At 31.4% G+C, this 25,861-nt stretch overlaps 2 protein-coding genes across 3 annotated transcripts; one reads left to right on the plus strand and one right to left on the minus strand.

The window, feature by feature from the left end:
- Positions 1–1,669: 1,669 nt before the first annotated feature.
- LOC128170839 (receptor-type tyrosine-protein phosphatase epsilon-like) lies at positions 1,670–25,861 on the minus strand. The gene is made up of 28 exons (XM_052836591.1): positions 25,768–25,861; positions 23,401–23,637; positions 22,706–22,948; positions 21,615–21,755; positions 20,103–20,240; positions 19,550–19,687; positions 19,046–19,183; positions 18,777–18,917; positions 18,233–18,370; positions 17,882–18,016; positions 17,492–17,606; positions 15,224–15,294; positions 15,000–15,145; positions 14,628–14,721; positions 13,180–13,247; positions 13,025–13,061; positions 12,784–12,881; positions 12,299–12,430; positions 11,833–11,981; positions 8,340–8,475; positions 7,990–8,139; positions 7,662–7,755; positions 7,180–7,253; positions 6,748–6,882; positions 6,394–6,519; positions 4,091–4,245; positions 3,756–3,891; positions 1,670–3,590 (listed from the first exon to the last, which is right to left on the minus strand). Exons 1-28 carry the CDS (start codon positions 25,835–25,837, stop codon positions 3,471–3,473), a joined length of 3,555 nt encoding a protein of 1,184 aa, XP_052692551.1. The 5' UTR covers positions 25,838–25,861; the 3' UTR covers positions 1,670–3,470.
- Positions 8,929–11,234, plus strand: LOC128170846 (THAP domain-containing protein 10-like). 2 transcript variants are annotated; one of them, XM_052836600.1, is made up of 4 exons: positions 8,929–9,414; positions 9,747–9,857; positions 9,988–10,108; positions 10,428–10,645. In XM_052836600.1, exons 1-4 carry the CDS (start codon positions 8,980–8,982, stop codon positions 10,643–10,645), a joined length of 885 nt encoding a protein of 294 aa, XP_052692560.1. In that variant the 5' UTR covers positions 8,929–8,979. The 2 variants fall into 2 exon arrangements, 1 of the variants encoding a protein (XP_052692560.1); XR_008241923.1 differs by lacking the exons at positions 8,929–9,414; positions 9,747–9,857 and adding exons at positions 10,216–10,291; positions 10,838–11,234 and having other exon boundaries at positions 9,986–10,108; positions 10,428–10,641.

Here is a 25,861-nt window from a genome sequence, read left to right on the forward strand (position 1 = left end):
AATCAACAATCACAGCATGTAGAATCGAGTAAATTCGAAATTATTATATTTACTGGAACCGGTTTCACGTTGGATCGCTATCAGAGGTATTCAGTATATTTTGTGGAACGCATGACGAGGTCAATATTCTACTGATCGAATTATTGTATTTTAATTAGATACTTTTTTAACTATACTTTTATACATTGATTTTTAATAACAGTTGAACATCTTTTGAATAAATAACGTTACGTGTATGCCGCCTACGCATTGGTCAGTCAATTCAACCGGCAAGAAATGAAAATGGCTGGTTTCATTACGCGTTTTTCTTTTGGAATATCAAACACCACCAGACTCAATATGTGATGTATTTCTCCTTAATTTTCTATATTATCAAATACACATTAATATATTATAATTAATCAAACTTTTATCTACGTAGCTATATGTGCGTGTGCATGTATATAGGCCTATATGTGTAAGTGTCGTACACATTATGTATAATTGCGATTGTACAAAATTATGACACCAACTTTGAAGTCGTCATTCGAGAAAAATATTGACGCCATTGAAAAAAGAAAAAACAGATCCTGAAAGTAGACATTCCAGAGAACAACATATTTAACAAAATCATAATTTTTTGAGACTAGGCCATTTTTAATGGTTCGTGGGTCGAGTTTTTTTAAACATGGGGGGGGGGACAATCGTAACTTTACATTTGTGATTATGGATGTCAAACACTAACACTTCACCATTTCCTCACATTGCAAAGCTTAATATGATAATTCTATTTTTTATTTTATTTAATATTCACTTGAAAAAAAAACTGCAAATGATATAAATGTAAACATTTTTTAAATATTATTATGAAGTGATGAAGTATACCATGGAAATCAAATTCATCATTATTCCATTCGGGATTTTATTGGATTGGATCATGCCTTGGCCGTGTCTAATCATCTCATAAATACTCAAACAGTGATTCCTTATTTCTTAAATGAAAAACATAATTATGAGAGAACATTCCAAATACGGCTTTACAAATAAGTTTAAAATCCCAAGCCAGTATAAATAACAGTTAAATGCCTCAACCTAAACTAATTATACAAGGGGGTGAGAACACTTTAAGTTAACGCAAAACAGCTGGTCAGCCATATGCTTCAGTTCAACCTCCTGCCGTCCCTCCATGAAATATCTCTGTCTTCTGCCACTGTCTCCACGATCGCAATGTCCGCATTGTAATAAACATCATTATCAGTTGTTTGTGTTTTACAGTAATCGTCTGCTTCGCGTGAATACGAGTGCTTTGTTCCTCTTGATTTACTCAGGTCATATTTACCTTTATTGAAATATTTCAAACGGTTTGATCTGCTTGCTGTACCTTCACTCTTGGCTGGTAAGAAGTTGAACTCTTGGATTAACATTTGATGACGTCTGCCATTACTTTTTTTTAACTCGATCATGCGCACGGCGTTTTCCGGAAATGGTTACAGTAAACAATTCTTTTTTTAGACGTCACATGAATCGTGACAACTTGCAAGCTTATCATTACTGTAGAATAAAATTCCAAAAGTTGCAGCTAATATACCCTAACATCTTTTCATATACATTAAAACTTTTTGCAAATAAACTACAAATTGCCTGTACCAAAGTAGCTAGCTGCTTTCACATTTGATATTTCAACACGTGTGAGATGATGTCCGTATATAAGCTATAATTGAATTTGAACTGATAAGTAATTATTGTGAAATGAACCAAATACCTACTTACATTTTCGAAACCCAAAATAGTAAAAATGAGAATAAAGAGGTGGACACGCTTTGGCGGATTCAAGTCAGGGGAAGCTACATCAAATTTTTGATTGCAATGAAATAACATTGAATGATTACATAAAGAATTAACTAATATATTTACTGGTAATTTATTTAGAGTATACACAGAAGTTAGGATTTGACAAATGTTGAATAGATAAAATAAGCCAATTCGTTTCTTGACTGTGCGATTTTGGTTTTGATGGATAGAACGACCTCTTGTGAGAGAATTGGTTAGAACTTTCCAGAACGGGATAACAAAGAAAACGGGTTGACTAATTGACGTCATGTCGAAAAGTGTAGGACGAGTCCACCATGCATCGCGGACAGATACCTTGGGTCGGAAACCTCTGGTTAATAAAAAAAATTGTATCATATTAATGTGTAAAGTATTTATTCCTGCGCTAGCGTGGGATACCATCTAGTTGCTTCTTAATGTCTCTACACATTTCTTCTTTTTTAATTTCGAACTTAAGCATAACAATTTGAAAGCAGTTGCCATGGTTGATAGAAGTTCGTACAAAGCAAACAACCATACAGTAGTAACCATTTGTTAGATATGATAAATGATACAAAAAAAATTGTTTCTGTCCAGTCTTTACTCTTTTAATGAAAAAAAAAACCTGGAATATTATATTTTCCGTTTTTTCGTTTCTTTTCTTTTTCTGTCTCGTTTTTCGTTCTACGTTTTAGCAATGCTCCTTGTAAAACATGATGTGCTACCAGAAGAAATAACACTGCGCTAGCTAGCTATACTCCAGACACCGTATCAAATGAATTTGCAACTTATATCGAGGATGCATGCATCCGTCGAAATAATAACAGATATAATAATGTTAGCCTACGAAATAGCTTGTAGTGTATTTGTAATACAGGCCAGCCTATCATACATATATATGTAATTACTTAAAAAAAAATAGTATATATTCTAAAAGGAAATTAAACAAGGGTCTTCTATCGCTTATTTTTCTAGAATTCAATATAATTTAGAAACATATAAGTAAGAAACAAGGATACACTGTGAGCCAATCACTTTTTACACGATAAATACATATGCAAGAAAGGTCATTCTCATACTGCGAAAAAAATACAAACGTTAAATGACATATGATTTTAGGATCAATAAAGAAAATCGATATTGCCTGACAAGTAAAATAAGAATTTGAAAATTATTAAAAGTAGTAGGCCTGCATAACCACAATTAGGTACTCAATACAAAATATATGCAAAGCATACGCTTGAAAAATTAAAACTATGTGTATTCGACTGACAAATAATCATTCTCAAAAGGGGCTTTTAAACATGGATTGTTTTCTTCTATGGAGGCCAGATAGTTTAAACATGTCATACTTAATTTTCTTCTATGATAAAAAATTCTAAAAAAAAAAACCCCTCTTTTTAAACAATGTTTTAAACGCTTTATGATATACGATATATATTTTACATATCAAGATAAAATTCATTATTTTTTTAAAATTCAAAAGTCCATTAACTCCTATTCTTTTTTCTTTTTGACAAAAAAAAATCGACATGACATAAACGTGTAGACAGCACAATAGAAATGTCATTACAAAACGAAGCAATCTGGAAAAGGATATTTGGAACTAGATGAAAAAGTTAAAAAAAACTTGTAAAACAAAATTGTAAAATTCTCAGATCCAGAGCTATATATACACAAGTCTAAACATTTGCGTAAATGCTTTCGTCATTTTCAGGCTGAGAATTCATGTAGACATCTTCCATCCCAGTGTCACTTTTGATAAACTGAGCCACCGCTTGGCAACAAAAAGTGTATTCATTCTAAAATAAAAATGATTTTTTGTTCAAAACTAATTTTTGATATCACGTAAACGAAATATGATTGTAAAAATTAAAAAATGAATATTTCAAATGTGCGTGTACAAATATTGACAGTAAACCATGTTTTTAAACATGAATATCAAAGTGTTTCGTTACATGTGTTACCATGCTGGTGATCATTTCCGGTCGACGACTCTGAAGCTGTCTGACAATGGTGAACATGTCCACCTCCTGATCCTGTTGTAGTTGCTGTATGGCGTTATACACAGCACAAAACACTCCACATCCAGTAGCGCCATCTCTAGAAACATATCGAAATTTTTTTTCTGATGCAACAGATAGTATGAGTTTATACCTTCAAATGTCAATACTAATAAGTATTCAAGTTTTCATGGCCATGTTTTAAATTTTAGTGTGTGATTCTCAAAAGTGGATGTAAATATTAAGACTCAGATAGATTATTTTCCTTGGTTAGTCTTTAAATAAAATGAGATGTTAACCTGGAAAGAACAACCATTTTGTTTTCGGGATCGATTTTCGGCCCCTGCATTATAAACTTTACAAGTTCTAAAATGGGGTTGGTTTCAGCCGGAAGGTCTTCTTTGAAATGCCATGATGTGATTTCATAGATAGTAACCTCCTGCCAATCATTAGACTGAAAAATATGTTTATTACCTTTTATAAAAGGGAAACTGAAAGTGAAATGAAAATTAGACTAAAAAAATTTAAAGGTCATATGAAACGATTTTTAACACTATGATTTTCTTTCATGAATATAAAGCTTGGTATAAACAAATGTTAAAATACATGATATAAGATTTTTTTGCCTTTGCATTACTGAGAAATAACCGTGAAAACTGAGCACCTGAAAAAATTCTTGCCCGCTTATCGTTCTTGATTTTGTGGATTTATGACGTCACAAAGACCCACCGATGTAAACAATGCATTAAAATTAGTGTAATTTTATAGTTGTTTATCGATTAAATTTTAGTCATTTTTGCATATATGAACGTGTCTTTCTTTTCAAATGAGATCATTTGATTTCGTAGTAGCCTACAGATGACTTAGTTTTAATTGGTCGTTAATGAATAAATCTCATATCAGCTTCTCACAAAAGTAAAATCATGATGAGGATCCCGTACTGGAGTGGAAATTTAACGAAAGAAATGCTCCAACATTTACAGCTGATTAATGAATTATCCTTATCCTTTTGAAATAGAAACATCATTTTCTTCTTCGGTACGTATAATGATTGAGCTACATTTAAAAGGAATTAAAGCATTTAACGTTTTAAAATCAAAACACCGCACATTCAAGTACACGTTTCAAAAACAAAACATTTGAAGAAATTTCTCATAGACTAAAAATAATTAAATGATAACATATTTGTGAATTTGAAAGTGAAACAAACAATATAATCGAGAAGCGAATGAGGCACAATGAGGCCTACAAGTTGTTTAGAAAAAAAATCTTAATGAATTGCATGAACGTGCAAATGGGAAAAAACGATCAGACTTATTTTTGAATTTGTCAATTTCATTAAAAAGATCAAAATAAAACATATAAATATGCTTATATTAAAATTATATTATACTTGCATGTGGATCTATGAAGAAAATCATTTATTCTCCCTGCAGTCTCGAAACTGAATATCATTATGTACACGCTATTACATGTAAATAAAAACGCACACGATTTCATTTCTTGAGAGAATAAATACTGACGTGGTTGATTATTGTATAATTATACAAGTCTTATATAAAATAGTATTTTTTTCTTTTAAAATGCTGCAAAATGACATGGATATTTGTATTCACAACATAGCTTTATAAGGCGATTGGGTCTTACTGACGTCATAAGCAAGGGAGGTAAGCCCCGTAAGTCAATGTTCCTTTTCCCGATTAAGTAATTTTGATCGACTGTGGCGCTCACATTTTGCATAAAATATCCAAAAAACAATGTCAGTCTTATTAAATAGGCACTTATGAACTCATTCCCGTATATAACTCAATATGGTCAGGATATCGTTTCATATGACCTTTAACACATTTACATGTATTAGGAACGATAACATAACTCTATTCAAACAACGACTCTAATAAAAAAAAAAAAAACTATATAATAACGATATTATTTAAATTTGGTCCCCATAATTCGAAATTTTTAAAAGTGTTTCAGGTACATTTAATCGTTATTTTTCAGAAGAGTTGATAGAAAACATTTTTTTCGAATATTTATTTGATTTTTTTAGCACTCACTGGCAGTTTATGAGGTCAGAAGTGATGCTAGTTTTTTTTACCTTAACCAAAATCTGTGAAAATTGAACATTTTTCTATTTTTTTTTTCGAATGGGAAATATAGAGCGACGCGTTGAACAAAAACGAACTTTTTGTCACTTATCACTGGATAGATATATCTTTGATGAAAGTAGTTTGGTTGTTCAAGCAATTGCTCAATGTTTCCTGCTTCAAAACAAGCCGTTTTATTTGAATAATGCGAAAATAGCGCGAAGAAATGATCTTAAGGGTTTCATATTTTTAAATTTGTGGGCACTTAAATAAAAAAAAAATGCTATGAAAAAACTTCAAATGTTTATCTGTACAAAGAAAACAAAGAATAACAGTAAAATGACGATATTCATTTAAAGGGGCAATGTTAGGCTCAACAATATGTAGTCCCTTAAAATCATACGATCTTCATGATGAAACTATCTTTGTCATGTATTGAAAGACATAATTTATCTACAAATGAAAAATTTAACTAAAAGCTTAAAAAAATGAGTTCTTTTATACAAAATACGCACCGATGCAGTCTTTATTCTAACGCTCGACTTTCTGACATTATCCGATATTTTAGAACTGGACATACTTTCCACTTCGAAATTTAACAGCTCACGGCGACGGTCAGACAAAGAAAACCATTCAACAGTCTACAAATCAAACAATGTTGCATTATTAGTGGTTCGATAACAAATCAAGAGGGTCAATTCGCTATTTTTTCATTAAATATTTATTAATATTTTATTCATTAATATTTATTTTCCCTCAAAATTACCTACGAAAATGAAATTTGTACCCTAAAATTCTTAGCGCTGTTTACTGTATATTTATGTTTCTGTTTCCAAAAAGAAACATAAAAATGTTTATATTAAACTGACCGATGGTATTTCAGACAAAGGGTTGATGGACACTAGAAAACTGCATTCCTGGTCAATCAGTAGGCGGATCAAATCTACGGCCGCCCCCTGTACCGGATACTGACCGGCGATCATACAGTCCTTCATGGTAAACGTCTGCAACATTCAAAGATTAAATTATGTACAACTTGTTAGACATTTATAGACCTACTACCTTAATACTTGTCTACTAGGCCGCGTGTTTAAAGATTATTTGAAATCGTATTGAATACGCTTATAGAGCAATCAAGCTTTTAATGAAATGACGCCTTTAGTGATTCAAATGATGAAACAGTATGTTTATAACGAAGCAAAATTCCCCGTCCCGTGTTTTACTGCTATGACAAAACATAGAGACAACACAGATTTCCCCATCCGATTACTATGTCTTCTTGTCATATATTTTCTACTCACTGAAATTGGTACAGCGTTGACATACGTGGTGCGCCCAGGGACATGGGACGACAGTATTATTCTCATCTTGTCAGCTTAAAATTGCAAACAGAAAGAGTTATTTGGAACAACAGTTAAGTTGTCTAATCGTACTTGTTTTGAAGATACTAAATCTTAATTACCTAGATATATATCATATTAGGCAAGAAAAAAAACCCCTGTACTGTTTATCAGTGAATTCCAGAAATTAGATATTTCTATAAATAGTAACATCAAAACTAAAATATTTAATATTGTTTTGACCATACAACTATTGTTTAGCTCATTATTCATTCTGATTGGCGCATTACTTAATATTATGGAGAGCTGTATTATTATCCTACATTACATAAATTATAAATAAGGTAGCCTATGCTTACTCAAACATAAAGTTAATGTTTTTATGTCAGCACAGGTCTTCAAATTAAATTTATGAATTTATCTATTTGTAAAGAGACACTTACCTGGTAAAACATTTTTGGTCATGTTCAAGCTTTGGTTTTGTTTTCCGAATTTCATATCTTTTTCCTCAAACACGGTTTTAATCGAAGCAAGTTCCTATAATGTTAAAGATCCAAATTTCTTTTAATACATTTTATATGTTTTTTAACATCACCATAACCGCTGTATTACACACTGCAGTAATCAAAGTGTTTAAATAAAATTAAGACGTGAACGTATTCATTTTAAACAAGAAATGTATTTTTAAATCAAATTTATGAAATTAGTATTGTCGCAAATGTGTAAAACATGTTAAAATAAAAAAAATGCAACTCTTGAAAAATCTCTAACGTTGAATTCTTTCATAAACTTGGACAAGTTTACAGCTTTGTTGGACGATATCTCTGACTCCACCTCCTGAATAAAGCCAGTTTTGCTGCGCACACGCCCTTTTGTCCGGAAATTTTCGTGAAGTACATAATAAAGAAACCGGTACTGGTTCTGTAAAACATACGACAGTTGGTTTATTGGGTTTTTTTTTATCTTTCTATTAAACTGTCTTCTCAAACGTAAAAAAATACTTCAATACTTCCTTACCCACTGGTCAACGATAAATACAAGATTTTATGCATAAAAAAGATCTCATTAAAAAAACAAAAGCTATGAAGTGGATTTACTGAACGTTTTTAAACATTACTCACAGCGTTTTGTATCATGTTCATGCGGTCTTCTCTCATCGTATGTACAAACTCCACAATGTTTATCCTGCCATCTCTTTCCCCCTGCGCTTGTAGTGCATCGAGGGCAATAAATGTCCCAGTGCGGCCGATGCCAGCGCTTAAAAAAGCATGTCTTACTTTTGGTCATGTGTTTTTAATAATAATAAATACAAGCATGCATTTGAGCAAATTTCTTTAAAAATTCCAAATAAACTTTGATAACCAAGGTATTAACAAAATCATGTTTTTAAAGGGTATATGCAATGTCGAACAATTTTTACTACAATAGAAAGATCTAATTAAACTGAGCATGTTCCGAAAATTTCATCGAAATCGGCCGAGTAATGACGGAGATATTCCGATAAAACCCGAATTCTTACCTGAATGGTTTACTGAAACGCGCGCTTTTTTGTATACACAGGCTGTGACGTCACAACGAGGACAGCCATGCTTTGAGTAACGGTAAACAGTGAGAGAAAGCGCTGTGATTTCATCGTCTTTACGAGTATTGTGGTGCTTTTTTGTGTAAATAAAAGAGCACTAAGGATATACGACAGTTTGTAAATATAGTACGTAGCTTTAGATTATTAGTTTAGACAGTGTTTATGAACATTTTGCCATCATGGATGGAGTAAATTCTGGCGGCAAAGGACGAAGGATGTGTGTTGCTGGAGGCTGTAGCAGAAGAAAATCCGATGGTGTGAGCTTACATCAGTTTCCATTCGATCGTCCTGCTATTCTTCGACAGTGGACGGCCTTTGTGCACAACTCCCGGAAAAATTGGAACGGTCCTACGAAAGCATCTGTGCTTTGTTCTGCGCATTTCACGGAGGATTCTTACCCAGCCAAGTATCGCTTAATGGAGTCGGTGGGAGCTCCCGTCCAGCGGAAAGAGTTGAAAATAGAGGCTGTTCCAACTATACAGACTAAACGTCCACATGGAGATGAAACACCTGTATTGGGAAAACGTAGGGCTGAAGACGACATATCCCCTGCAATCCTGACCAGCACACCCAAGAAGCCAAGGAGAGCTTTTCTCAAGAGGGAATCTCAGCGGGTATATTTACTAATTTAGTTTTATTTTATTTTTTTATGTAGTGACCACAACTTATAATATTGATTATAATATATCTTTTACGTTATTTCTTCATTATATTAATTTATGAAATAATATTTTACACATGAATTCAGACTTTATAGATAGCTCAATATTGTCTTTCATAGTAAGTAAAATAACGATTTCCTCATTCAGTCATTGTGAATTCAGTCATTACATAGGGGTTTTTTTTTCATTTTTATGACTGGTTATCTTCATTCTTAAAATTGATTTTAAGATAATTTCTTATTTATATACAACTTGAATTTTGAACACTTTTTATGTGACTTCAGATTTTGCTGGACTTCGAGATGCAGACGGAGAGTGCTTTTGCAGAGTCTTATGAGGATCCTTTGCAGACTGATGGAAGTGCAGAAAACCTTTTGTCTCAGATTATAGACCAGGTATATATTTTGTTTTAGAATTAATAAAACATAATTTTTATTGTCTAATAATGAAAATATGAAATTAAAATAGCTTTATTAAACCAAGAGACAAAGAAATGATCACTAATTTTTCTTTGTTTGTTTTTAGGTTGCAGATACCCCAACTCCCCCAAAGAAGGAGACCAGATCTGTCGGGTCTCACCTTTCTATGCCAAAACCCCAGAAAAGATCACTTTTCACTCAGACAAAGTGGAAGACTTGTGATAAAGGTATGTTAATTTCTAGATTTTAAAGTAGAATTTTATTACATGATATTTTGACATGTGTCATCTTATTTTATCTGATAAATAGTTTTTTCTTTGTTTAAAATTTCCAGATCTTATTTAATAATGAAAAACAATTTCTCTGAAGTTTGATACCCAATGGAATAGATGGAACCCACTATTGACTTAGTATTTTCAAAAATTTTCTCTCTCCCTCTCTTTCTTTCTCTCTTTCTCCTAAAACATGTTGTGTGTATTCAGTTATATAAATTTTATGTTCATGGGTAAGCAAATAAAAAATCTGACTTTTCTCTGACTTTTCTAGGGGTACAAGCTGTTGAAAAAGTGACAACGAGAGTAATAGGAATAAGTTGTAATCTACTACCAGCCCCTCCTTTAGGAGCACAACCCATAAATATTCCAACACTCGACGAGTCGTTTGCCACTGAGGAAACTGACAGCATCCAGGATGAGGTAGAAGATCCTGATGAATCTTTCCAGTCCATCGAGTCTGATGACACTGACGGAAGTGATCTAGGGTAATCTTTCTCTTTTTTTTAAAAAATTTATGAATGCTTATTTTTAAAAACTTTCTAATAAAGGAATGGTAACATTGAAATATCATGTAAAAAAATTAATCACAGGCTAGAAAAAGAGATTGTGTGGTACATATTTTGTTTTTTTATTCCATGCAAATTGTTTGTACTGTGTAATAAGAATGACTTTTTTTCACAGGAATGATCGTGAAAGAAAGTTTCTTGTTTATGAAGGTCAGCTCAGGGACCTATTTGGAAATTGTCCATCATGTGCACAACCAACATATGGGGAAATTCAGCAGATAAAGGGATCATTCATCACTATCACCCAGGATTGTGGATTTTGCGCATTCCAGAGAACTTGGAGCAGTCAACCCTTCATTGGTAGCATTCCTGCTGGAAATTTTGAAATGTCATGTGCATTGCTGTTCTCGCGATCTTTACCAAGCAAAGCAACCCGGATGTTCCAATTTCTGAACATGGCGTCCATTTCCTACAGAACATTCATGTATCACCAACAGTGTTATCTACATCCAGTAGTGTTCGAGGTGTGGAGAGACCAGCAAGCATTGTATATGCAATAAGCACAGAATTCAGGTCGACATGTTCATCTTGGTGGTGATGGAAGGGCAGACACACCTGGCCATTGTGCAAAATTCGGAAGTTACACACTAATGGACCTTGAAAAAAACATGGTGGTGGATCTGCAGCTCATACAGGTAAAAAGCAATGAAAGAATAGCGTTATAAGATATGGAACCTACTCTTAAATAAGTGCTTACTCTGCAATTTTAGAGTTGAAACTAAAATATTTGTTCGGAATATTCAAGCAATTGTATCTTTTTATTAGAGTAATGAGGTTCATGGAAGTTGCAACATGGAGAAGGAAGGACTGATTAGAGGAATCAATTACTTTGAGCAGAATGGAGTTCCAATTGGCCAAATCGTCACTGACAGACATCTCCAGGTTGCCAAGTGGCTGGGGGAAAACTTGCCTGAGACAACTCACAATATTGATGTCTGGCACGTTGCCAAAGGTAATTTACATTAACGATTGATATAATAAAAAGTCATGTCGATGTAATATTTTAGATATGCTTTTAACGTTTTTAATGAATATGCAATGCAGTTTTATTATGCATCATTTGTGTTTATGTTACAGAAACCATAATAACCTAATAAACTTTGCATGTACCTGCAATGAACGACAAGTTTACTTTCGGGACGTTTTTCTATTGCCAATGAAACGTAACGATGATACGCAAGGAGTTCCAATGGACTCGGGGTCCCGTGATCAGGCCACCCAGTGTACTGGAGATGTGTGATCAGGCGGCTTTTCTTTATCTTACATAAAACAGAAAAATTTAATATAAAATTGTTGAATAATAGTCAAACATACTTCATATCATTTTTATTTAGTCAGATATTTCTATGTTTATTTATAAGAAATAAAGTATAAAATAAGGAGAATCTGTTAAAATAGTCGTCTTATACAACTATGCAAAATTTGTGTGAACGTTGATAAATAGTCCGACAAAAATTATTTACCAGACATTTTTAAAGAAAATTGGAGTAATTTTTATTTGAAAATACGTATCCTTAACACCCTACATAATAAGTTTTTAAGAAACAACTGTTTCTGCAAATACAAGATAGTTTACCTGGTTATTTGCAACCTTAAGTTGATGAATCGCAAAATAAGCATACGTTTTCGTAGATACAAATTGAATGCTGAACTTCCCTTTTGTTATTTTACTTCCGTCAGTTTCAGGCCAGTATCTCTCACATTTTACCTGTCACAACAGTTGAAAAGAAATATTTTTGTACTTAATTAACTTTTATACGATTATACCACTTATTACACATCACTGCAGGGTTGTTATAAAACTTTCATGGATCTATTTTCGAAATAAACAACATTATTACAATTAATGAAAAAAATAAAACAGAATTAAAATCACATTTGTCTTTGATTTTGAGTCGCATGTTTTTTAACATGCATTTCAAATGCCATAGAACTAATTCAATCTATTTATACTGATTATCACTTCATAAGATATTGATCTATTAACCAGTGCTGGAAATTTATGAAAAGGGAAAATTATAGAAAAATCAGCAACATAAAAGGAAAACAATTAAAGAATACCGTCGCTCCTTCCATTAAGTTAGTTACCATGGCAATAACCGAAACATTTTCTTGCCACACCATTTGCCAAAAATCAACCACAGTATTTGGTCTTGGTCCTAAAAAATGACAGAAGTTATAAATATTCACGCTATTTTTCAAGAACTGTAATAATGCTTTTTGTTTTCTAATTAACTTCATTCAAGTTCATCTATTTTATTAAAGAAACTATACTTAAAAATAAACAGCATGTTTTTACTACCTTGAGATGCTATGTATGCTATTTCTCCATATGCATTCTGGAAAAAAAAGATGTACCTTTTATTTCTAATATCACAACTTGAATGCAATGGATTATTAACCTTTCTTTTAACTTAAAAGTTTAGAATTTAAAGATTACGTTTCTTAATTACAAACTTTGATGAAATTAGCGTTGATATAATCTCCATTTTCTGTAGATTCAAGAATCACTCTAGAATGGTCATCTGAAAGAGAAACAATTTTTAAATATGCAGATTGTATTAACAATAATGAATAAGATTTTTTTGGCAAAAGTATACTTTTTTTTATCCATGACATTTTAACATAAAATTATGATATATTTTTGATATAATTCGGGCTTTTTGAGTTTAGGATTAAAAGCCCTATTGTTTTTATTTCCTGTTTCATTATTTTTCTTGAAAAAGGTTCGTCAGTGATTTTTCAATTGAAAAATATAACGGATATATTAGGGTCGAAGTTTAAAACAGCATTACAGCTGAAATTAGTTTTAATTTTTCAACATTTTTTAAACTCGTGTAGGGTCATAGTTCAGAATTGAGATTTAATAATATATGGCCCCCAGGTCTACCTTTTTACTACCTTCCTAATTTGTTAGAGTATTTATTCTTAATCTGAAATCAAAGTACTGATAGTACTGAAAAGCTCTTACCCAGCTTCTGTATGTATATAACAGATATATGTATATAGCATTTCAACTTCTGTATACGCATTATATTTCCTCATCACTGCATGACAGTCCCTGCAATGATGTATGTAAGCCCCGTACATTAATTTCACCATAGCCCGTAAATTAGATTCACAATAGCCCGTGCAGTTATGTGCATAAACCCCTGAAACTGGTTCCCTAACCAGTTAAAATGATGTATACTTTTGCTTATAGGGGGCGGTTATTCGATGCACCGGAAGTTGAAGTCTAACGACAATAAAGCGCTGAGCTATGCTTAGCGCTTTAAAAAGAGTTATTTCTCTTTGCTCAAACAATGACAAGCATACAAACTCTAGCCATACAAAATTTTGTTCCTTCGAAAATAAGTAATTTTTGCTGAGGTTTTAAAAATGTTCATGAAGAAATTAAACGATGTATTCAGATAAAAAAAATACTACAGTTATTTTTATTGGGGCATTTAAGTTTCTTATCAGTTCTTATATGCCATTTATCTATGCAAGTGCAAAGGCTCTAATAAATTAGAAAAAAAATGTATCAATTTGTATCAAATTTCCATAACATTTTAAATTACATATGCTAAGGAGTAAAGGGATATCGAAAAGCATTTTCGTATTTTAAGACAACAATGTTCTCTCGACAAATGTCATAATAATATAATGTGTCATATGTCCCACTGCTAAGCTAGTATTACATCTATAACATAATGAAAGTTAACATATATGAAAAGAATGTCATTTAATTTATAAGTAAGTTAAATATCTACTTATGTTAATCTTAAGAAAAAAAAAACCAAAACAAAGATAAAACATAACAAAGATACCCCCCCCCCCAAAAAAAAAAAGAAAAAAAAAAGAAAAAAACTAAAATAAAAAAAACAACAACAGAGAAACAAAAAAACATAAACCAAAAAACATACATGGAAAGGTCGTCTTGAATCTATTTTTCACCATGTTTTCTGGCAGCTTGCCAACTGTACATGGAATTTCAGGATTTTCGCCAAATGGAATAGCCTGTGAAGTGACAATGTTATATGAAAACGTCGTTTTGCTGTTTAGATACAAATTAATTAGCCAATAATGAAAAAATACAACTCTAGCATGCTATTTTCTACATTTTTTTTTAAATTTGAGTATAAAAATCTCAAATATTATCAAGTGTTATGTAACTACCACTTTATTTATTTTGTCTTTTTGGAGTTATGTTTTTGAAGCAATAATCAATTGGACTGTATCATATGAATTCTGCTAACTCAAGACATGTTTACAAAAAAGATTGTATCTAAACCTACACGAAACTCTTTTTCAAATCCATCTTCAATGTCATGCTCCAGAGAATTAATAACACTTCGAAGCTCTCGGATTTTGATATGCTTAGCGTGGATCTGATGATTTGTGTAATATACTTCGTCCCCACAAGGCATTTCTACTTCTTCGTCTAAATTGACAAATATTATTTTGTAATAAATATACAATAAAAATTTGAAATTTAGGTTGCTTTATTTAGCTGTCAGACCTTGTCCTGGAATCGCCTGCAATTGCACACTGGTCTCTTTCTTTTCATATTTCTTAGAAGGTTGTCTTCTTCTAAGAAACATAAATGTAAGTGCATTTAATCAGATTTGCTTTACATGGTTACCAAAGCAATGTGCGAGATTAATACTAAAAAAATTTAAAGTCTACGTATCGAACAAGAAATAAAGAAACAAAAAACCCCAAAACAGAACGATGGCATATGGTGGGTATTTTTTTTTCTCGAGTGTATTAGAAGCATGTCCTTCAATAGAAGAAATTCAGTACTTCTTTTCAAAAAAAAGTACATTTTTGAATTGTAATACGTATTCTGAATGTATTACATGCATAAAAATGTATCTGCATATAAAAAACCGTTCGAATAATTACCTCACAAAATGATTAAAAATTCCGGTTATATTTACGTTTGTATTTTGAGTGATGTTTTTCTAATATTAACTTAACAGATGTTGTGTAAAAATAAATCTTCACGAGTTAAATGCATCGTGCAGAAGACAAAAAGTTTGGAATTTAAAATATGCCACTATTTTTATATAGAAACATATTTCAAGAGTAGAGCAAATAATAAGCTAATAAAAAACTTTTGTCAATTTTTTTTTTTTTAGAAATTTGTGTACATTTATAATCTAGAAAGTGAATTGCGTTATAGCGTGAATCGTATAGGAGTTTCTCAAATTGTACTTTTAGTTTTCTTAAAACAATATTCAAATTAATCTCCTATTTAAACTAATATTAAACTTTTCTCCAAGTGTTCAGTGTTGTGGCCCGTACAGACTTTAGGCAAATCATATAAATAAACTCGAATCGAAGATTGCTATTTTTCATTAGAGGTATATGTTCTGTGGTGTAAAGGGATGACTGCCCAATGTTTCAATGCTTTGCTATGTTATATATGATCCTACGCATTGTTATTAAAGGTCATGTTATGTGCTAGCTGCAATAATGTAGCCCTCTCCCGTTTTTTTTTTTTGGAAGAGGGCTACAACTCCATAGGATCTTCGTAATTGTGCAAGTGCGGAAGTGATTCGTAATCGCAAAAAAATTAATTTTGCACCATTACGGAGATCATATAGAATGGTAGCCCTCTCCAGTAAACATCAGATGTAAAAAAATCGGAGAGGGATACATTATTGCAGCTAGTTATGTGCATGGACTAAATGCAATTGGGTTTAATTTTTAACATACGTCATTAAATATAATCAGATAGCCTCAAATTAACTTAAACAAAAAGACGCGAGTTGAAAAGCAAGCACTTTTCAGACCTAACACAGACAAAAACATGAGTAACTAAGTAAATCAAAGTACTGAAATACTGACGGGAGTTGATTTGATCGATTATCATTTATTTTAAAATCAGCGATATGTGATTTTGCATGGCAGGTAGTATCAGTAATTGAAATATTTCTGAGAAATTGTATGGATCCAGGCAAGATTGAACTCTAGTTTTGTTTAACCAAACGCTCGAGTGTCTCCGTTTATCTCCGACAAGCAAGAGAGACTCTCTGTTTTGTCAGATATTAACGGAGACAGCCGAGCGTCTGTTTGAAAGAGACTAGTACATTGAAGTCTAGCGTATGAATACATGATACGACCTCAAAAAATATCTGTTTGTACCATTTCAAATCTTACTATTTTCATGGTATTATTAAATAGGTTTTCTTGAAAAACAATGCTTCAGAATATTCGATTGCATCGAATTTATCGATTATTTCCAGGAACTAAGTGTTGTCAGCGGTTTTGATTTGTGCTTAGGTCCAAACACTGTTTCACTTTCGGTTTGCCCGAGTAAGTGCATAGGAGAGTTGATTAAAATCAACTCCCAAAAAACTGATTAAGCATTTATCGTCAATTCAGTTCGGATACTATTCTGACTAAATTCAACATAATATAATTAAGTGATGAACAGTAATTCCTATTTTTCAGGTAAATCAAAGAAGGTTTTTTTCATTGAAAGTGTTAGTTTATTGCATTCTTTGATAGAGAATGAAGTGTTATTTTTCTATGCTTTGTTATGCTATAAATCATACTCTTTGCTATCGGGGCTAAAATTATGAGCATTGACTGAATACAAGTGGCTTCAATTCTTTTTCAAACAACGAACATGAGCATAACTATTTAGCCTCAGATTAACTTCAGCAAAAAAAGACACGTGTTTGTAAGCAAGTACCTTTCAATACTGACACAGGCGAAACACAAATAAATAAGTAGTAGATATAAAGTTATATTAAAATCGTATATAGTGAACAGCTACCTTAAGATGACAACAACTACGATGACTGTTATCAGCACAACAAAGACGACGACAGGAGCGGCGATGACTGCAGCACCCGGTGATTCAGGTTCTTTATGTAAACTTTGTATACGTTCTGTATTAAGTATTATTGAAAAATTGCATTCAATTGACAGTGTTTAACATGTTCTGCTTTACTTGCCTTGTATTTCTTTTAACGAATATCTTTTCAGGTTAAGAAATTTGATTTGGAATTAAAAAAGCTAATTATTAACATACGGCATATAGTGTATTCATTTAATAAGACATCAAATTTTTGACTTAATATACCTTTTGGTAATGATGCTATAGATGATACAATTTTTCGTAAGTTAGTAACTTACAGCCTCTTTTTTTAAGACTATATCTTACCATAACATGTATCTCCTGTGTATCCGTCCTGGCAACCACGAAGACAAGTTCCGTCAGTAGAGGAACAATTGTCAGCCTTGAGACAACGTCCACATGTTTCTTCACAGTTTGACCCGTACGATCCAACATCGCAAGCTTTAAAAGAAAACATCCACAGATATCTTTGAACATTTTAACCCATGATATCATAAACTTATGGTAGATTGATATATAAATCAAACTTATTTCATATTTTTAAATATTTTATGCATATTTTTTTTATGTATATTTGTTAAATTTGAAGCGGGAAAAAATTTGACAACCTGAAAAAGATGTAAATTTTATGTAGCTGTCTTTCTCCTACTGTCTTACTTTTGTTACAATAATCATTTTCCCATCCAGGGGCACATTTGACGCATATTCCGTATGTCTTGTCACACGTTTCATTACTCTTGCAGTTTCCACTGCAGTTATACATGCAATCCATTCCAAATGTACCATTTCTACAGGCTGAAGTGTTGATAAATCAACAATTACAATTATGATAATATATTCAAGAAATGATATTAAAAAGTATCAGGCAAAACCTGCTTGGTTGCAACAAATAAGTTGATTGTGTAATCTAAATTCATTTTCACTGTATAACAAAATTTGCCGACTTTGTACTCTAACGTGCATGTAAAACTTATCAAACTAATCTGCCTAACGTTATATTTAAGTTTTATTCAAAGCATCATAATGTTGTTTATACAGAGATGTGTTTAATTTTAACTTCTACACATAAATCTAAATGAAGAATCTAGATCTTAATCATGCAGAATAAAAATTTTCTCTTCCGATTAATTTTTAACAGATTTAATTAAAAGTGATATTTTAAATCAGAATTAATATATAAATCACTGTAATTCAAACATACGTATATCACATTTGTATGTGCTTTGCCACCCAGGTTTACATCCTTCAGAGCACTTGCCATTAACGTTGTCACAAGTTATAACATTAAGACATTCTCCACACTGGTATTTGCATTCTTCTCCGTAGGAACCATCACTGCATTCTGTAATAAGTAAAATAAATGAACATGTATAAGTATACAAGCGTTTACATGTTTCTTTAAATATTTTTTTTTATAAATGTACTTTTTAATATTTTTCTGAGTTTTTAGTTATACATTTAATAACTTACTTTCTTCACATTTTGCATTTTGATAACCATCAGCGCATTTACTACAGTTTCCGAAGAACGGGTCACACATTTGATTGTTATAACAATTACCACTGCATCTTTCTTCGCAGTTTCGTCCAAACTCATCAGCACTGCATTCTTAAAATATCAATATCAAATATCAAATATTTTTCTTCATACATATATGACAATAAGTATATGATATGTATTTTGATTTTTAATTGTTGCAGCATTGTAACATTCTTATTTAACTGTTTGTTCAAAATGTGTATTAAGACAATTTAATTGAGTGGCAATTAAATTTTGTGACTACCCTATTTCAAATTAGCGATTATTATTTCATTTTTCATACAAAGTTCACACAAACATAGCAAAAATGCCTTGCACTGAAAAAAATTCAGTATATATTATCACTGAAAAACGTGTATTTTAATTTATTTTTGTATTGGAAAGGGGTTTTACAATACATTTTTCAAAAATATGACAACTCTAATTAAACTATACTTTTTTTGCACAGATCTCCTTTAAATCCTTCATCACATCCACGCGTACAGGTACCGTTCACATTGTCACATGTTTGATTATTTAAACACTTTCCACATTTATCGGCACATTTGTCTCCATAATATCCATGTGGGCAAGCTACAAACAGGATAAATCGTTTAAGTAATCATAATTAACAGAGGAAATAGATATCAATAAATTATGTAAAAATTTATCAATAAAATGAGACAAATAAATTTCTTATATCAGATTTATATTTAACAGGGTTTTTTTTCACTGTTGAGTGTTTTAACAAACAATTAAGACTGTCACGGACTAAAAGGCAGATAATTAGATTGCTTAACACCTTTTATAACTGTTATATTTGCACAATTTTTCCAACAGAACATAAAAAAGTTCAAAACATTATATTTTCACCATAGTCACCATTACTAGAACGGGTTTTCATAAAATTAACAACTGAAAATCTATTCTATTTTTTATAGCTAATCTCAATATATCTAACGTGAAAATAATTTAAATATCATATAAAAAAGTATGAGTAACATCTTACGCATATTGCAGTTCGGCGTTTGATATCCAGGTTTACAACCATTCAAACATTCTCCAGAAGAACTGTTACAAGATAGTCCATGACAATACATACTGCAAGGTGATCTACAGTCAGGGCCGTAAAATTCTGGTTTACATTCTACAAAGGAAAAAAAGAGGTCACCCGTTGTATTTAGTCAACGTTTATTTTCACTATTCAATCAGCAGTTGCTGGATATATAAATATCCAACTGATGGACAGTTGGATATTTTAATATCCAACTGCCCACCAAATATCTAACAGTGCATAAAACAAATAAACATGAAAAAATGTTGAAACGCGTGTATTTCCAAAATAAATCCAAATTTATAACACAGAATCTTGTCATCTATAATATCTGATTTCTTAATTTTGATATATTTGGGATCACATAAATCACTTCCATAAACACGTTAAGACTTCCTTCTTGAACCCTGAACTTTATCACTCCTTTTCATAAGTTTAAACAATATGTGGAATGTTGTCGCACTATGACTTCATAAGACTCCTATCAAATTTTTTAACAAAACTATCGTTAATTTTATTGCGTCAAAATTTTGATTTTTCCTTTCTCCTTGCAAGTCTTGAATATCATTAAATAGTATCCATGTCTTTCCCGTAGCTGTGAACCTCTATATACATTGTATGTACTTTGGGTTAAAAATTCCATCATCTAATTAAAATCTATGTCTGTTCAGTATAATGGAATATTTTTCTATACTATGCGCTGCAGTTCACACGTCCATGAATTAAAGGTGTGTTTGGTTAGGCTATTTTGTATGGTACTGTTCGAATTTAAAATGAGCTAGATGCTTTTGTATTACAGCACAGATGGATATATGAATGGATCAATACTTCTTTGAGGTTCAATTGGGGAATATTTTTTAAGAAAGATAAATAACTCGATAATGTTGAATAGTTTAGCGAAAACATCCCCTCCTCGGGCCTTCGGCCCTCGCAGGGAATGTTTTCTCTAAACTATTCAACACTATCTCGTTATATATATTCATTACAACTTTATTATTTAAGAATTTATCAGTTTTCTATGAAGCAGAATAATCCTTTACAGTTTTTAACAATGTAAATCAATTATCATGATTCAAATTCTAACAAAAAACAACCATATATTTCTTTATTAAAAGAAAACATGTTTGAAAGTAGCAAATCAAGTTATCTTAATACAACATGGCTTTACTATGAAGAATGTTGTAAGTAAACCCTGGTTATTAAGAAAATTAAAAGTATTCTTCCAGATTTACTTTTTTGAACAACGCAACACATCAATGACTAATGTGTGAGCACTCCGCTTTTGCATGAACGTTTTTGATTTGTTAATGGAAATGATTTTCGCTGTAGCGAGATCTTCCTCTTTAAGATGTTGTGTCGAACCTGTTCAAGTGTTAATTTTAAGCACGTCTTGCTTAATTTGCAATCACATCCAGCACAATAAATCTGAAATAAAATTTAATTACTAGTATTTGATTGCTTACTTACTATTACAACTAGGTGGTTCATACCCCGGTTTGGCACACCCATCCATATCACATTTTCCGTCATCAATGTCACATGTTTCACTATTCTTACAGTGACCACATGTTCTGGAGCAGTTATTACCATACGTCCCTGTCTCACAACCTTAATATATTATATGTAGTCTGTTACTTAGAGTCACTATTTCTATATCAATCATATGTAATACACAATCATGTCTTATTTGCTCTTTGATTTTAATCTTAAATAGTGCTGTATTGTTCATTTATATACTATGCTTGAAAAGTAGTATGGTTTGTGCATGAGACGACGGCTATTTTATCAAGTTTGTAAAAGCAGTAAAATACTACAGCAACTCATCATTACACATTAGTTTACAAGAGTCAGCATAACCATTATAATAGCGTTGTTTCTGTATAAAATGTATGTAAATAGTAGTCCGGGTGTGCTTGCTGTCTAGACTCTAAAACTTATTCTCGGAAAAAACAAAAATTATGTACAACCATTAAAAATCGAAAGACATTATTGTTAAAGCAAGATATATTTTCTATTCCTAAGAAACTTTAAAGTTTAAGCAGACAACCTTATATTGAAATTAATCTTGTAAATTATTGATTAAGCGCCATGTTTAAAAGGTTTTTTTAAGACATCATAGGAACAGTTTTTTGTTTTTTTTTTTACAAATGTAAATTCAATATTTAATTGTTTATTTGTGAAGTTGTTAATCATAATTTTTTATTTTGTAATCCGTGTCAATATATATATATATATATATATATATATATATATATATATATATATATATATATATATATATATATATATATATATATATATATATCTTGGAAATATTTACATTTCAATTGTTTTGTGTCAAATGTGGGTAACAATATAGATGTATTACATATCTAATAACAGTAAATGTGTCTTAATGTCTGCCTTATTCTAAAAGATTGGGAGGACTACCAAATTCGTTTCCCGCTCTAAGATTTTTGTCAAAAAACTGGGCGTGTACTTGTCTGCATAGTATGCTTACGCTATATAAGCACAAAAATGTATGGTATATATAGAGGACATAATCCTCGTTAGCTTACCGAACACCTGCACTTCACATATTTCCAAAATTGGAACATGATTTGTTGATTCATATACGTTTGTCTGGTAAAACCATACATATCTGGCCGATACCTCACAATCTTGATTAATTAAAGTTGGCAATGTTGATGATCTATCGTCGGCAAAACATACATCTGTTGAACCAGGTGTTACGTCTGATGTATTCGATACACGGATACTGTACCCTTTCAGACGTTGTGTACTTCGCCACACACTGCCTCCTGTAAATAATACAACACTTTATTATTTTCTACAGAAATAAGGAGGCTGGGTGGACAACAATTAAACATTCGATATACTATGTACTTTTTTAAAGATATGATGACTTTAAACTGTCATTTAGTAAAGAACATTTTCATTTTTTTAGGGATTAAAGTTGAACATTTTACTAAATCTTTAAACGGCGCTCTTCTTTATTTTAGAGATCACTTAAACAGACGTAGGAAGTAAAATTGATACCCCCCCCCAGTATGTGGTCTCTTTTTGGAAAAGTGCAAAAAAGCAAACATAATATACATTAATAAACAATGAAAAAATACTTCTAATAATGTTATTTGTGGTCACTAAAATGTTTTAAACAATGATCTTCCATTAAAAAAATCAATAGTAAAGTTTAAAAGGATCTCATTTAACGTTATTATGAATAAATAATTTTCAAACTAGCTATACTTACTGTCAGCTCGATACCAAAATGTTATTGACTTCAAGCTTTTCACAGTTACTAGATCGATTCGTAGCCACGCCTCTGTGACACCTTCCTTGTCAGCTGTATGTAAACAGGCTCTTATCTTTTGACTGGTGTTTCCATCCACGGTCCTATTAGACCAGTAGGGATATGGTCCGGAGTCCAATTGAGAAACATGAACAGGACTACTGTCAGCCTCTGTTTCCCCAGGAACGACAAACTGCACTAAAATAACGTTGATAATTATCAAAATTATGTCGACGTAGCATATACAACACATTTTGCAGAGATTGGTACTGGACATATCTACAAAAAAGTCTTTAAATAATGAATTGGTTCATTGTTTGGAGCAATGCTACATAAATATATCTTTGCAATATGACAATGGTATAGTAGTTACTGTATTTGTTGATTTTCTTAACCACTAATGCAAGATTGCCTCTAGAAAATGGCAGTTTTGACTGATATATCTTTTTTCTAAATTTCTTTATAATTTGCTTATTGTTAAAATTAATATTTATGGACTTATCAATCTATTCTTAATGCCACTTGTCGCATTCCAAGCGAGACAGTGATTTCATAATTCTCTGTTTATAAAAGGTTAATTTGAACACCATAAAATATATATATATATATATATATATATATATATATATATATATATATATATATATATATATATATATATATATATATAGTCAAAAAAAGAAAAAGAAAATGAACAGTTCCAAAGTTTCTATTCACTAGCACTTTCTGGATTTACATCCTTCTTCAGGTGAACGTACATAATTTATAAACTTTTTTTCAAACATTTATTATAATATAGTAGAATTTTTTTATTTGCAAAAGGAAACTTTTTGATAAAGATAATTTTCTCCTACAATAATGTCTAACGTTTAAATGGTTTAAGAGAAGAACCTAATATATTAGATAATTTGATAAATGATGAATTTTTTTTTGTGAATATTGTTTTAAGGAGGTACAAACGTATGAATGATTAAGAAAATGCACAACAAAGATCACATGAAATACTGCACAAAAATGTATATTTGACATGCACTACTCAATATTTGATAGAAAGTAGATTATTGACCAAATAAGTTAACGCTCATTGTTTAAAATGGTTAACTTTATATCATTGAGTCATGCTGAAGTATCACCACAGCCATTGTTTGCGCAAAAGCTATAAATTGACAATTTTACTACAACTTAAATGAATATCTTCACATTTGTTATGGCTTTCAACATGTTTAGCGAGATTTTGGCTAGGAAAAGAATAGAAAAAGTGGATACAAAAGTGAAACTATCATTATTTCTAGAGAGAATAAGGCAAAGCTAGTGGTATCATGTGAATTCTTTTTTTATGATTATTTCTAACATAATAATTCGATTGAGTTATTGTACGTGCATTTCACCTTTTTGTCAGATGCCCTTAGTAACATTATCTAATAAACAGCAGCGATCAGCATCTCTAGCTACGATGCCTATTTCTCCTGTGCATAAATTATTTTCACTACTGCATGTACCCATATACATGTACTTCGAATATTCAGTTTACTACTGCTGTTATTCACGCGATAAAGATATTAAATTTAAGTATTCAATTTATATTTTAATAAAATAGCATTTAGGGACAATTAGTTTTACATGTTTAATTTTCAGAAACACTATTGAATTGATCATTTACTGTGTTAGTTTATAGGTAACAATGCATGTATTTATATCCAAGCATTCTGGTTTGATAAACGAATGTCATTCTTCCACATGATTTGCAAAATTTTGTCGTATGACTGGCATCGATTACCGCGTGTCTGTTAATAGTGTTTGTAACAAGATCATACTAAATATCCTTGAATAAATTATCATAATATGTTTATCAAAATTAAAGGGCTAATTAGGCATAAACATGTGGTTAAATCTGTTCCTCACCACCCCCTACCCAAAAATAAATCAATAATAGTTATAATACCAATATTTTTTTCAATTGTTTGACCGTCTTAATGTCGCTATGTCGTTGGAATGAAAGTTGACTTGAAATTCGTATTAAAGAATTTGTTTTAATTTTTAATTTAGATGCATTAAAGTTCCTGTCGATTTTTCAATGCACGACTTACAGTCAGCTTTCACATTTTTCCTATCTAATTACAGGTTCGTAAAATATTTGTATGAGAATACAATGATAGACAACAAAAAGAAAAATCAACAAATATTCCATTCGCAGTCTATGCATGAATGACCATCATTCTGGGCTTTCGTAACAACGACCTACATATACACTTAAAAGAACTATTTCTTTCTTACATCTTGATCGCCATATAACCATTCTAACAAATCATTGTAGAAACTGATACTTACAATAGCTTAGTACAGACACACTACTAAGCAGGAGTAGAAGCACAGCACTTTGAGCGTCTTTTGTGGCCATTTTTCTCCTGTGTTGTGGCGGTAT

The sequence above is a fragment of the Crassostrea angulata genome, chromosome 2 (assembly GCF_025612915.1).
Source record: "Crassostrea angulata isolate pt1a10 chromosome 2, ASM2561291v2, whole genome shotgun sequence".
NCBI lineage: Eukaryota > Metazoa > Mollusca > Bivalvia > Ostreida > Ostreidae > Magallana > Magallana angulata.